The following is a 14,556-nucleotide window of genomic DNA, read 5'->3' on the forward strand; positions in this document are numbered from 1 at the left end:
TACTAAATCCCGTCGGTCGGAATCCCGGTGGTTGAAATACCGAACTCGGAATCCCGACCGCCGAAATCCAGACAAGGGGGGCCGTAGATCGTCCCCCCTTGCGGGCTCGCTGCGCTTGCCAAGCAGCGGGCCCAGTGCCTCGCTAAGCTCGGCATACTATTTTATTCTCCCTCTATGGGTGTCGTGGACACCCATAGAGGGAGCAATTGTCGGAATTTTGGCGGTCAGGATTCCAGCGTCGGTATTTCGACTGCTGGGATTTTGACACCATCCGCTCCAATGTACCCTAACCCTCCCCCCACAGCCTGAACCTAACCCTTTCTGCCAGTCAGGGGCATGAGTCAGGGCACCGCAGCCCTAGTGGTGGCTGGGTAGGGGGCAGCCGGGGTGCAGGGTTGCAGCAGATTCAATGTGGTCTGGGAAACCATATAAAATTTGCCAAAACGGCCCTTCGAAAATGGCCGCCGCCTACTGCACCTTTAGTGTCTGCTAGGGGAGTGCAGTGCTTAAAACGCTACCTGGAAGTGCTGGATCCTGGGAACGCTGGCGTGCTGTGAGCCTGCAACCCCTGGCAACGAGCAGGAACACCTGACAATGAGCATGTAGATAAAAAATGAGGTACTTTCTCATCTTTGCGGCCACCACTTTTGCTACGGAATATAAGTAGCGCACGGCGAACCACGAGGGTTGTTTTTGTGGTCCACACCAACCTCCTGTGTCCATGCCACATCTATTACCTTTAGTAAAGTTGTGGCAAGCGGAGAGGAGCGAGCCACCGAGCCCAAAGCATGGCGTGGCGAACGTAACTGGCGTAAGCGGTGGCCGCAAGGATGAGGAAGTACCAAAAATGATAATGAATGTATGGGGGGAGGGGAAGCAAAATGTCTGTTGAAACCACTACCGCTAGGACCTAACTCCTGTACCCTGCCATTTAAATCTATGTACTAAGCCTTTGTGAGAGATAAAGTGGATGTATAATAAAGTACAAACTTCTGTCATTTTAAAACACAGCCTGTAATAAGTCAGTCCCTCAGTCTCTATCTATCTATCTATCTATCTATCTATCTATCTATCTATCTATCTATCTATCTATCTATCTATCTATCTATCTATCTATCTAATCTATCTCAAGTGACTTGAAAATATCTTGAGTCAGTATGACAGGCATGCCCAGTGGTTGGGTAGAATGGGCAGATGCACACACACACACTTGCTGCCCTGTTATTATATGTCCTTTATTGTCCTTTAATAAAATGTCTACGGCCTATAGACACATCTGGATACAAAATGTCCTCCCAGTATTCCTCTAGTGCCCACACTAGTCTGTAACATAGGGAAACACAGGGAACTACATCTCCCATGAGCCTTTACTGCAGGGAACATGTTAATGACGTCGGGAAACAGCGACTATCTGAAGAATCGGAGACTAGTGCTCTATCCCGGCATAGTACTACGGTGAGAGCCCATTATATCCTCACGCTGAGTGAATTTGGGAGGGAGTAGTGGGGGCAGTGCTGGGAGAGCAGGCAGAGGGTAGTCAGGGGAGAGGGCAGGGAAGGAGTAGTGGGGGCAGAGCAGGCAGAAGGGAGTCAGGGGAGAGGGCAGGGAAGGAGTAGTGGGGGCAGAGCAGGCAGGGGGGAGTCAGGGGAGAGGGCAGGGAAGGAGTAGTGGGGGCAGTGCTGGGAGTGCAGGCAGAGGGGAGACAGGGGAGAGGGCAGGGAAGGAGTAGTGGGGCTAGTGCTGGGAGAGCAGGCAGAGGGGAGTCAGGGGAGAGGGCAGGGAAGGAGTAGTAGGTGCAGTGCTGGGAGAGCAGGCAGAGGGCAGGGAAGGAGTAGTACGGGCAGAGGGGAGACAGGGGAGAGGGCAGGGAAGGAGTAGCAGGGGGGGCATTGCTGGGAGAGCAGGCAGAGGGGAGTCAGGGGAGAGGGCAGGGAAGGAGTAGTGGGGACAGTGCTGGGAGAGCAGGCAGAGGGGAGTCAGGGGAGAGGGCAGGGAAGGAGTAGTGGGTGCAGTGCTGGGAGAGCAGGCAGAGGGGAGTCAGGGGAGAGGGCAGGGAAGGAGTAGTGGGGACAGTGCTGGGAGAGCAGGCAGAGGGGAGTCAGGGGAAAGGACAGGGAAGGAGTAGTGGGGGCAGTGCTGGCAGAGCAGGCAGAGGGGAGTCAGGGGAGAGGGCAGGGAAGGAGTAGTGGGGACAGTGCTGGGAGAGCAGGCAGAAGGGAGTCAGGGGAGAGGGCAGGGAAGGAGTAGTGGGGGCAGAGCAGGCAGGGGGGAGTCAGGGGAGAGGGCAGGGAAGGAGTAGTGGGGACAGTGCTGGGAGAGCAGGCAGAGGGGAGTCAGGGGAGAGGGCAGGGAAGGAGTAGTGGGGACAGTGCTGGGAGAGCAGGCAGAGGGGAGTCAGGGGAAAGGACAGGGAAGGAGTAGTGGGGGCAGTGCTGGCAGAGCAGGCAGGGGGGAGTCAGGGGAGAGGGCAGGGAAGGAGTAGTGGAGGCAGTGCTGGGAGAGCAGGCAGAGGGGAGTCAGGGGAGAGGGCAGGGAAGGAGTAGTGGGGGCAGTGCTGGCAGAGCAGGCAGGGGGGAGTCAGGGGAGAGGGCAGGGAAGGAGTAGTGGGGGCAGTGCTGGGAGAGCAGGCAGAGGGGAGTCAGGGGAGAGGGCAGGGAAGGAGTAGTGGGGGCAGTGCTGGGAGAGTAGTCAGAGGGGAGTCAAGAAAGGAGTAGTGGGGGCAGTGCTGGGAGAGCAGGCAGAGGGCAGGGAAGGAGTAGTGGGGGCAGTGCTGGGAGACCTTTTGGTGATTGTATGTGGAACATCAATGCATAGAAACTATTAGCAACACTAACTGTTGCCGAATAGAAAACGAATTCCCCGTCCCACTGCCCTTAAATTCCCATGATTTTGCGCATGAATAAGCATCAACCTGGAATTTTCGGCAGCGGAATAGAGTCTGATTCGTGTCCCCCAACCCTGCTCTATACCTCCAAGACAAACTCCATGTTACGAAGGCTCACTCAATGCCTGAAAACAAACAAACAAATATATATATATAGATAGATATAATTTAATATGCAGTGAGATTAGCACAGCTATAGCACCGTATGCCCCAATAAAATAAATGTATGTATACACGTGTGTATAATGTACAGGACACAGCTAACTGGTGACTGACAGGCTGGCACCAATCAGAGCATCCGGTTCCCGGCACTCCTCATCTCCGTGTTTTCCTTTTGTTCCCGCTATGTGCAGGTATTACTCAAGGGGTGAAATTATGATGACTGGAGACCAGCCAGAGTCACTGGGTAAGTGGTACATTAAAGTATGGAGTGGAGTAAGGAAGCACCGCTCTCGGTGGCGCTTTACTCTCCCGCAGTAGGGATTTTGCCCTTGGGGGGAGGGGGGCATCAGAAAGGTAGTACAGCTGTATTCAGCTTCTGGGTGCTTAAGTCAACAAGGAGTTGTGAATCCTGCTTGTGACATGGGGATCAGGAATGGGTGACCATATCACTGACTTGTCTACACAAGGCCTCGGTCTGCAGATATAAGGGGCCTTGCTTATTGGGGTGGTGGCTGAGGGGATTCTGTGCAGTGGTCGGTGGAGCGCAGAGTCCACCTTGGCGGATGGGTATATAAGGTCTGAAGTCAGTCACAACTGACACTTTGCCAACAGTTTCTTCTACTCCCAACTATTTCTGACTATCCCTAGCTGTCACACCAAACCTGTTTCCGTGAGATGACGCTAACACTGTACACCCCCGACTAGTTGGGGATGAAGGTCAACTGCCCCTAAGATGCATGAAATCAGCCATCCATATACCAGTCTCGAAACCAAAACTCCTGAAGCATTTTTGTTACATTTATTTATTTACTAGTTAAAAGCCGGTCACAATGACGGCTTAGTCCCTATCTGCTCCTGCCTTCAATCTTTGTCCTCACAGCTCCTCCCTCTGTACATATCCAGGAAGTTTGGTGTGTGATCAAGGATCGCAAGGCACCCCATTGGTAGCGGTCACTGAAGAACATTAATATAAGCACCCAATGAGAGGACAGAGGCTGACTGTGTAAATCCCGAGGCACTAGGAATAAGAGGCGGTCAGATGGGGGCGTGGGAGTGGTCATGTGGTCACTGAGGTTCTTGTGTATCCTGTATAATATGCACCGTGTGCTATGTTCTGTACCTGTAATGTACCAATGTGTATCTCCCATAGATGGATCTTGTACACCGCGTCAAAGCCTTTATTCGCCAGACTGTATACAGAAGGCTAAACATCTGCATAGGAAACATAAAAAGGTGTGACATTATATTTTATTAAGAATGACTGGTTTTGTGTTGTTGTGGTAAAGTACACACTTGCTTTGTGTCGTTAAGAAAGCCATGCCGCTTGATGTAAGGCATTGTTAATAGGGGACTAGCTGTAGAGTTTGGGGGTGGCGGGAGAGTCCCTTAACTTGGAATCCATGGAACCAAAGTCTTCAGCCCCAGAATGACACCCACCTCACTTAGATTTAGCGGTGGCCGTTGACCATCAATGGTCAGACACCAAATGACGACGGGTTCTCTGACATCCATGGCACAGAGCCGCATTGCTCCGCCCCCTACATGACCCGTTAGGTCTGTCCACCAATGCTGATTGGCCTGCTACCGATTAAGGAATAGAGCAAGGTGGTTCCTTCTGATGGTTTCATATAGGTACATAGGCATTAGGTGGTCCTTTTCAACATCATATTTTAGTGACCATTCTGCAGAATGTTCAATGTTCACTCCCTTAAACCCATTGTAGCCATTAAAGTAAGCCGCTGTGTTTATTCACAACGTTTATGTTTAGGTGGACGATCTGAGATACGTGGAGGTTGAAGTAAAATCTGAGATTATGGAGGAAGGCGCCGGTTCTGGAGAAATAATGCAATGTAATGAGGGGAAAGTATCACCGGACACTGACACAGGTGAGTGGTCTTTTCTTCTTCCTCCAGCACGAAAAGGTGTCGGTCCAGTGGGCAGTCTGTCAGCAGATGAATGTCCTGGATTTCTCTTAACTCTCATTCTTTTTATGTATCCATCTCCACTAAAGACTATGGGCCGGATTCTGGTTACATCGCTCTCCCACGTGTTCGCACCCTTAAGCATGCTACGGTTGGGCAGAATGGCGGGATGACTGGATCTTAAGGCGAACACATGCATTTGAATGTGTTTACACAGTGAGGCTGTGGCACACTGTGTTCCCCTTGAAATCTGTTCTGCATGATCCAGCCAAAACACTGGTCTACCTAACCAGACCTCCAAGCCTTACCCTCTACCTAACTAGACTTTCAAGCCTTTCCCTCTACCTAACTAGACTTTCAAGCCTTTCCCTCTGCCTAACTAGACCTCCAAGCCTTACCCTCTGCCTAACTAGACCTCCAAGCCTTACCCTCTGCCTAACCAAACCTCCAAGCCTTACCCTTTGCCTAACCAGACCTCCAAGCCTTACCCTCTGCCTAACCAGACCTCCAAGCCTTACCCTCTACCCAACCAGACCTCCAAGCCTTACCCTCTACCCAACCAGACCTCCCAAGCCTTACCCTCTACCCAACCTGGCCTCCAAGCCTTACCCTCTACCCAACCTGGCCTCCAAGCCTTACCCTCTACCCAACCTGGCCTCCAAGCCTTACCCTCTACCCAACCTGGCCTCCAAGCCTTACCCTCTACCCAACCTGGCCTCCAAGCCTTACCCTCTACCCAACCTGGCCTCCAAGCCTTACCCTCTACCCAACCTGGCCTCCTAGCCTTACCCTCTACCCAACCTGGCCTCCATGCCTTACCCTCTACCCAACCTGGCCTCCAAGCCTTACCCTCTACCCAACCTGGCCTCCATGCCTTACCCTCTACCCAACCTGGCCTCCTAGCCTTACCCTCTACCCAACTTGGCCTCCTAGCCTTACCCTCTACCCAACCTGGCCTCTAAGCCTTACCCTCTACCCAACCTGGCCTCTAAGCCTTACCCTCTACCCAACCTGGCCTCTAAGCCTTACCCTCTACCCAACCTGGCCACCAAGCCTTACCCTCTACCCAACTTGGCCTCCAAGCCTTACCCTCTACCCAACCTGGCCACCAATCCTAAGCTTTCTATTCAAAAACCACCGTAGATTTGTGCCATGTAACACTGAGGCTCAGGGCAAAAGGACATGGATTGACAAAGGGTTGGAGAGCGGTTGGGTGCAGTGGTTTTCCCAGCAGCTTCTGGAGGCATACAAAGCTTTGTACGGTATCTCTGACTGATGACCTTAGTACATTTTGGGTGAGATTTAATAGGATGAGAGATCATGTGGCCACTTGGCAGAAGTGAGTCCATCTTCAAACCTATATACAATGTACCCAGTCATTGTGTGTCTCCCACAGATGGGTCCAGCAACAGAGATACCCCAGAGAGATGTCCCCGTCCTCGCTACTCCCAGGATGGCTCAGGGGATGGTCACCACGTCCAACAGGACCATCAGGTAGATAGAATCGAGTCTTACCCTCCATTTTACAATTCCAGTGGGACTCTACACTATAAGAGTGTGGTTCATGAAAACAAAATCTGTCCTCATTGTTGTTGCTAATACTTTTTCCTTGGTTCTTTGCTTATAAGGTGGAGAACCGGATCAACATCAAAGTTGAATATATGGAGGGAAAAGAGGACAAGTGTAAGTTGAAACCGGGTGAAAACCTGCATAGGAAGGAGGACATCCCTACAGATACCAGCATTGGTGAGTAAAGCAGCACATGTTCTTCCTGTCCATACACTGGGGGAGATGTAGCTGACCATTTCAACCCATTTGAAATGACAGAAGCTAATTGTTGCTTTGGGCCACGTCTCCGCTTGATCTTTCCCCAAGGGTTGATAGCTGTTTCTGTATCATGATTTACATTCATAGAAGATGATAAAATGAGGGGTAACGATGGGTTGGAGCAGAGTGTGGTGTCCTTGCAGATACCTGGTTAGGGCTTAGACACCTCTGCTGATATCCTGTCCTCAGTCACCCCAGAGAGATGTCCCCGTCCTCTGTATTCCCAGGATAATCACATATATACCATGTCCTCAGTCACTGTGTGTCTCCTACAGATGGGCCCAGTAACAGCGATACCCCAGAGAGATGTCCCCGTCCTCTGTATTCCCAGGATAATCACATATATACCATGTCCTCAGTCACTGTGTGTCTCCTACAGATGGGCCCAGTAACAGAGATACCCCAGAGAGATGTCCCCGACCTCTGTATTCCCAGGATAATCACATATATACAATGTCCTCAGTCACTGCGTATCTCCTACAGATGGGCCCAGTAACAGGAATACCCCAGAGAGATGTCCCCGTCCTCTGTATTCCCAGGATAATCACATATATACCATGTCCTCAGTCACTGTGTGTCTCCTACAGATGGGCCCAGTAAGAGAGATGTCCCCGTCCTCTGTATTCCCAGGATAATCACATATATACCATGTCCTCAGTCACTGTGTGTCTCCTACAGATGGGCCCAGTAACAGAGATACCCCAGAGAGATGTCCCCGTCCTCTGTATTCCCAGGTTAATCACATATATACAATGTCCTCAGTCACTGCGTGTCACCTACAGATGGGCCTAGTAACAGAGATACCCCAGAGAGATGTCCCCGTCCTCTGTATTCCCAGGATAATCACATATATACCATGTCCTCAGTCACTGTGTGTCTCCTACAGATGGGCCCAGTAAGAGAGATGTCCCCGTCCTCTGTATTCCCAGGATAATCACATATATACCATGTCCTCAGTCACTGCGTGTCTCCTACAGATGGGCCCAGTAACAGAGATACCCCAGAGAGATGTCCCTGTCCTCTGTATTCCCAGGATAATCACATATATACCATGTCCTCAGTCACTGTGTGTCTCCTACAGATGGGCCCAGTAACAGAGATACCCCAGAGAGATGTCCCCGTCCTCTGTATTCCCCGGTTAATCACATATATACAATGTCCTCAGTCACTGTGTGTCTCCTACAGATGGGCCCAGTAACAGAGATCCCCCAGAAATATGTCCCCGTCCTCTGTATTCCCAGGATAATCACATATATACCATGTCCTCAGTCACTGCGTGTCTCCTACAGATGGGCCCAGTAACAGAGATACCCCAGAGAGATGTCCCCAGCCTCTGTATTCCCAGGATAATCACATATATACCATGTCCTCAATCACTGCGTGTCTCCTACAGATGGGGCCAGTAACAGAGATACCCCAGAGAGATGTCACTGTCCTCTGTATTCCCAGGATAATCACATATATACCATGTCCTCAGTCACTGTGTGTCTCCTACAAATGGGCCCAGTAACAGAGATACCCCAGAGAGATGTCCCCGTCCTCTGTATTCCCAGGATAATCACATATATACCATGTCCTCAGTCACTGCGTGTCTCCTACAGATGGGCCCAGTAACAGAGATACCCCAGAGAGATGTCCCCGTCCTCTGTATTCCCAGGATAATCACATATATACCATGTCCTCAGTCACTGTGTGTCTCCTATAGATGGGCCAGTAACAGAGATACCCCAGAGAGATGTCCCTGTCCTCTGTATTCCCAGGATAATCACATATATACCATGTCCTCAGTCACTGTGTGTCTCCTACAGATGGGCCCAGTAACAGAGATACCCCAGAGAGATGTCCCCGTCCTCTGTATTCCCAAGATAATCACATATATACCATGTCCTCAGTCACTGCGTGTCTCCTACAGATGGGCCCAGTAACAGAGATACCCCAGAGAGATGTCCCAGTCCTCTGTATTCCCAGGATAATCACATATATACCATGTCCTCAGTCACTGTGTGTCTCCTACAGATGGGCCCAGTAACAGAGATACCCCAGAGAGATGTCCCCGTCCTCTGTATTCCCAGGATAATCACATATATACCATGTCCTCAGTCACTGTGTGTCTCCTACAAATGGGCCCAGTAACAGAGATACCCCAGAGAGATGTCCCCGTCCTCTGTATTCCCAGGATAATCACATATATACCATGTCCTCAGCCCATCTGTGTGTCTCCTACAGATGGGCCCAGTAACAGAGATACCCCAGAGAGATGTCCCGTCCTCTGTATTCCCAGGATAATCACATATATACCATGTCCTCAGTCACTGCGTGTCTCCTACAGATGGGCCCAGTAACAGAGATACCCCAGAGAGATGTCCCCGTCCTCTGTATTCCCAGGATAATGACATATATACCATGTCCTCAGTCACTGTGTGTCTCCTACAGATGGGCCCAGTAACAGAGATACCCCAGAGAGATGTCCCCGTCCTCTGTATTCCCAGGATAATCACATATATACCATGTCCTCAGTCACTGTGTGTCTCCTATAGATGGGCCAGTAACAGAGATACCCCAGAGAGATGTCCCTGTCCTCTGTATTCCCAGGATAATCACATATATACCATGTCCTCAGTCACTGTGTGTCTCCTACAGATGGGCCCAGTAACAGAGATACCCCAGAGAGATGTCCCCGTCCTCTGTATTCCCAAGATAATCACATATATACCATGTCCTCAGTCACTGCGTGTCTCCTACAGATGGGCCCAGTAACAGAGATACCCCAGAGAGATGTCCCAGTCCTCTGTATTCCCAGGATAATCACATATATACCATGTCCTCAGTCACTGCGTGTCTCCTACAGATGGGCCCAGTAACAGAGATACCCCAGAGAGATGTCCCCGTCCTCTGTATTCCCAGGATAATCACATATGTACAATGTCCTCGGTCACTGCGTGTCTCCTACAGATGGACCCAGTAACAGAGATACCCCAGAGATGTCCCCGTCCTCTATATTCCCAGGATAATCACATATATACCATGTCCTCGGTCACTGCGTGTCTCCTACAGATGGACCCAGTAACAGAGATACCCCAGAGAGATGTCCCCGTCCTCTGTATTCCCAGGATAATCACATATATACCATGTCCTCAATCACTGCGTGTCTCCTACAGATGGAGACCGTAACAGAGATACCCCAGAGAGATGTCCCCGTCCTCTGTATTCCCAGGATAATCACATATATACCATGTCCTCAGTCACTGCGTGTCTCCTACAGATGGAGACAGTAACAGAGATACCCCAGAGAGATGTCCCCGTCCTCTGTATTCCCAGGATTATCACATATATACCATGTCCTCAGTCACTGCGTGTCTCCTACAGATGGGCCCAGTAACAGAGATACCCCAGAGAGATGTCCCCGTCCTCTGTATTCCCAGGATAATCACATATATACCATGTCCTCAGTCACTGCGTGTCTCCTACAGATGGGCCCAGTAACAGAGATACCCCTGAGAGATGTCCCCGTCCTCTGTATTCCCAGGATAATCACATATATACCATGTCCTCAGTCACTGTGTGTCTCCTACAGATGGGTCCTGTAACAGAGATCCCCCAGAGAGATGTCCCAGTCCCTGTTGTTCAGACTACTCTGAAGAAGATAACAGTTCCGGGCACATTGACCAGGTAGATGGATGTATTTACTAGACGGAGGATATGTTGCTGGAGGGTTTGGGGGTGGAGCCAGGCTAACACACTATAAGGCCCCACCCCCAACCATAGTAAACCGCTGCAGGTTGGGGGCGGGGCTAACTACTTCTATCACTTAGCCCTGTCCTCTGCCCGGCTCCGCAATACCAGGGAGGCTTATGACTTGTTTCTCTGCGGGTGGCATGTGGGAGATTTGCCTACTCTTACGCAGGTGTAGTGGACTACCCAAAAAAAATTGTGAGTCCGGCACCGGCAGAGTAGGCAAGCACTGACTTTACATACATGGTGCTGTACACCACTGGGACGTATTCCTGATCTTATTCTGTGTGACGTTCAGGCTGAATGGCTGGGGGCTGAGACGGATGACGCCTCATCACAGACGGAGGGGGAGGAAGAGGTGTACATGTCTGCTGACCAGCAGGTTAAGGAGGAGACCGATCCTGTACATACCCACCCTGGTGAGAACACTCCATGTAGCCTGGCATGTAGGTATGGGCAAAAATAGATATATCCCCGCATGGTAGAATAATGGTGGCGATACACTACTGCGATGTATCACCGCAGTGTATGGCCACCCGGCCCACACTGAGCCGCCTCGGAGTATCGCATGAGACCCCCGCTCCCCGCCACCATGAGTCATAGGTCAGTCAGGCAGCAACTCTGACCTCCGAGGGGGACATCAAACACATCCAATTTGGGACGGATTCTCCGCCTGATCCGATTGGTCGAAATTGGCCCAAAACGGACAATTGTATGGGCACCTTAAGCTTGTATTGTATTATTTCAGTGGGGAGGGGGAAATCGAGATGGGCTTATAAGCTTGGCACCCAGCTAGGAAAGCCATGCAATTAGGGTGGCCGATCCCAGGATTTGGCCCCTAAAACTACAGGATTTCAATCCCGGGATTGGAAACTCCAATCCCGGGATTTTGGGATTAGACTGTGCAGGCGCAGTCTAATGCCGGCCAGCGTCTAAGCAGGTGCTCAGGCGCTGTCCCGGCTTCTCCCATCCCCGGCAGTGCGGCTCTGCCCACCGTGAGGAGGTCAGAGGTCACGCTGCGCAGGCCACACAGCCGCCTCATCCTGGGTGCCCTGCCCTCCTGCCTCCATGAGACCGTCCACCCAGGCTGCATGTGCCTGTGCCCGGCTCCATTCGCCCGCCTGGTTCCATCGGCCCACCCGTGGGTGGGTTTTTGTATTAGGGAAGACGATCCCGGGAATTCTGGGATTGGGCATTTTTCAATTGCGATTTCTGGGATTCAAAAAATGCCCCGGGATTGCCATCCCTACTTGCAATCATGCCAGGAGTTTGAGCCTACTAACCAGTGTGAGATCATGAGGTCATAGGTTTTGGGAAAGGGGCTGCCGCATAGAGCCTTGTTGAGGATGAAGGCCTTACACTTCAGAATCGGGTCAGCGACTTGCTACAGTTAATACTTTATTCTCTCTCCAGGCCATGAAATCCATTGTAAGAGAAGGAAAAAATTCTATCGTTCAGCCGCAACATCCAGGGCCTTCAGTCAAGAAACCGATCGCAACGGCATCTCCGAGGACTGCGATCAGGCGGAGGGGGAAAAGCAGTTCATCTGCACAGAGTGCGGCAAGGGCTTTAGCCTTTACTCCTACCTCACGAAGCACCAACGCTCCCACTCGGGGGATAAGCCGTACTCCTGCGCCACGTGCGGCAAGTGTTTCGCTTACAAGCCGAGTCTGGTCAGTCACCAGCGGGTCCACACGGGGGAGAAGCCGTTTCCCTGCTCCGAGTGCGGCAAACTGTTCGCCAGCAAATTCAACCTGAAGACTCACGAGAAGATTCACACGGGCGACAAACCGGTGGTGTGCCCTGCCTGCGGGAAATGCTTCAGCAACAACCCGGCTCTGGTCAAGCACGTGAGGATTCACACTGGTGAGAAACCGTTCTCGTGTACCGACTGCGGGAAGTTCTTCTCCAGCAAGTCAGGCCTCAACGCCCATTTGATTCTACACACCGGGGAGAAACCGTACATGTGCGCCGAGTGTGGGAAGTCCTTCGCCAACCAATCCAATCTCATCTCGCACCGGATCATCCACACTGGGGCTAAGCCCTACATCTGTCCTGAATGCGGCAAGGGTTTTGCCAACCAGTCCAACCTGGCCAAGCACAAAGTCATTCACACGGAAGAGAAGCCCTTCCTGTGTATGGAGTGCGGGAAGTTCTTCACCAGGAAAGGAAGTCTCATGAAACATAGAGAAAGGATCCACGAAAGGGGGAAAATGTTTCTATAGCCCTACTCTGCTATGGCGTACTGCTCAGACTGATCTGATCTATAGAACGTTATACAATCATTTTGACTCGAGGCATGTCAGTGTACCATAGTTCCGGAGCCTATGGCCCAGCGGCTTACAGTGCAAAGCGGTAGATATATCAAGCGGTAAAAAGACTGAAAAGATGCACCAGTGGTTGCCCTAGCAACCAATCAGTTTTGAGGTGGCGTTTGCCAAGAACATTCTATGAAATGGTATATGGACTTTACGTTCGACATTGAGTCAATTGGTCATTTTGGTCAAAAAGTTGACGTGATAATGATCGACATTAGTTTTTTAGATATGTATTCCATATTTTAAAAACTTTTTCTAATTTTACTGGAACGTGAACCATTAATTGGGGGGCCTATGTGTTAAAAGATAATAAAAAAAACTGACACCCCAAAAACCGGTAAAAAAATAAATAAATAAAAAAATGTCGCCCTAATGAGCCCAACTCCTATAAAATGATAGGTAGAATCTGTTGGTTGCTAAGGACAACTTCTCCATTCTTTTCAATGCTTAAAAAGTGACAGTTGGGCGAACCCCAAAACCAGTTTATTGGACCGCATGTGTACTGTGATTTGGATGTATATAGAAGACTTGTCATTTTAATTATCTGTTCTGTATGAAGTGAAACTGGTAGGGTAGCAGAGTTGGTGCTAGTTTTCATACCTAGACTAACGTATACAATGATGTAAAATATAAATGTACTTTTTTAACAAAAATCGAATACAGATTTGCTTTCTATTTATTGTATTTCACCAGGATTACCTTTGGGGCATGCTGGGATAGTGCAGCCAGATGTTCCAATGGGAGTTATGGGCGTGAAATATGCGGAAGACCCCACCCACTCCCTGGATTGCTGGCGTACGGTCGTAAACTTGCGCTCATTAATTAATCTCAACTTGCAGCTTCCACCTGCACCCATGTTTCTAACAATTTTATTTGCAACAAAGCAATATTATACCTAAATAATAATGCAAAAATAATGGGGGGGGGGGGGGGAACAGTTTTTATTTAATACCCCCCGGGCACAGAATCTATCACCAGTGGGTCTCAGTGGTAGATTATTAGAAAGCCAAACCCTACACAAACTGTGCGTCAGCCCACGTATTAGAGGGAAATCCTGTAAGGCTGCGGTTTCAAACTCATGGCCCTCCAGCTTTTGTGGAACTACACGTCCCAGCATGCCCTGCCACAGGTTTAACAATCCATCTTATAAAATCTATTGTAGGGTATGCTGAGATGTGTAGTTCCACAACAGCTGGAGGGCCATGAGTTTGACAGCACTGCTGTAAGGTGACGTTGTGATGTCATCAGGTACTGATGACATCACAGTCCTGGCAGGCTGCAGAGATGCAGTGGAGACCTGAATCCGGTCTCCGATGCCGACTTGCCTTAGGAGATAACGAGCCCACTGTTTAGTATTCTTGCTTGTTGCTATTGGATACAGTTGAATTGGTTAGTATCTGCTACGGCCAACACTAACTGGGGCAGGCATGTCCAAACTATGGCCCGCCAGCTGTTGTGAAACTACACATCCCAGCATGCCTTGCCATAGTTCTAGCATTACCTAAAAGCAAAACTGTGGCAAGGCATGATGGGACTTGTAGTTTTGCAACAGCTGGAGGGCCATCGTTTGGACATGCCTAAACTAGGGTCTCTTAAATCTTGACCATGAAACATTGATAAAAAAACCCCACAATGTTCTGTATTTTTTCTTTTGTCTGATGTAAATATGTAAAATATTTTCTTAAAAATAAACCCACCTGGTATCTTTGGC

General features: G+C 50.1%; 1 protein-coding gene across 1 annotated transcript in view; it reads left to right on the forward strand.

Annotated features, from left to right (window-relative positions):
- The window catches only part of LOC146009553 (uncharacterized), a 56,059-nt gene extending 41,503 nt beyond the window's left edge, over window positions 1-14,556 (forward strand). The window contains exons 18-26 of the mRNA XM_083149998.1: window positions 1,377-1,455; window positions 3,238-3,290; window positions 4,197-4,279; window positions 4,815-4,932; window positions 6,365-6,462; window positions 6,597-6,714; window positions 10,370-10,464; window positions 10,826-10,946; window positions 11,941-14,556. Of these exons, the coding sequence (XP_083006124.1) occupies window positions 1,377-1,455; window positions 3,238-3,290; window positions 4,197-4,279; window positions 4,815-4,932; window positions 6,365-6,462; window positions 6,597-6,714; window positions 10,370-10,464; window positions 10,826-10,946; window positions 11,941-12,752 (1,577 nt within the window). The 3' untranslated portion in view covers window positions 12,753-14,556. The remainder of the gene's footprint in view (window positions 1-1,376; window positions 1,456-3,237; window positions 3,291-4,196; window positions 4,280-4,814; window positions 4,933-6,364; window positions 6,463-6,596; window positions 6,715-10,369; window positions 10,465-10,825; window positions 10,947-11,940) is intronic.

This window comes from Crinia signifera, chromosome 6 (genome assembly GCF_055691185.1).
Source record: "Crinia signifera chromosome 6, ASM5569118v1, whole genome shotgun sequence".
In the NCBI taxonomy this organism is placed as follows: Eukaryota; Metazoa; Chordata; class Amphibia; order Anura; family Myobatrachidae; genus Crinia; species Crinia signifera.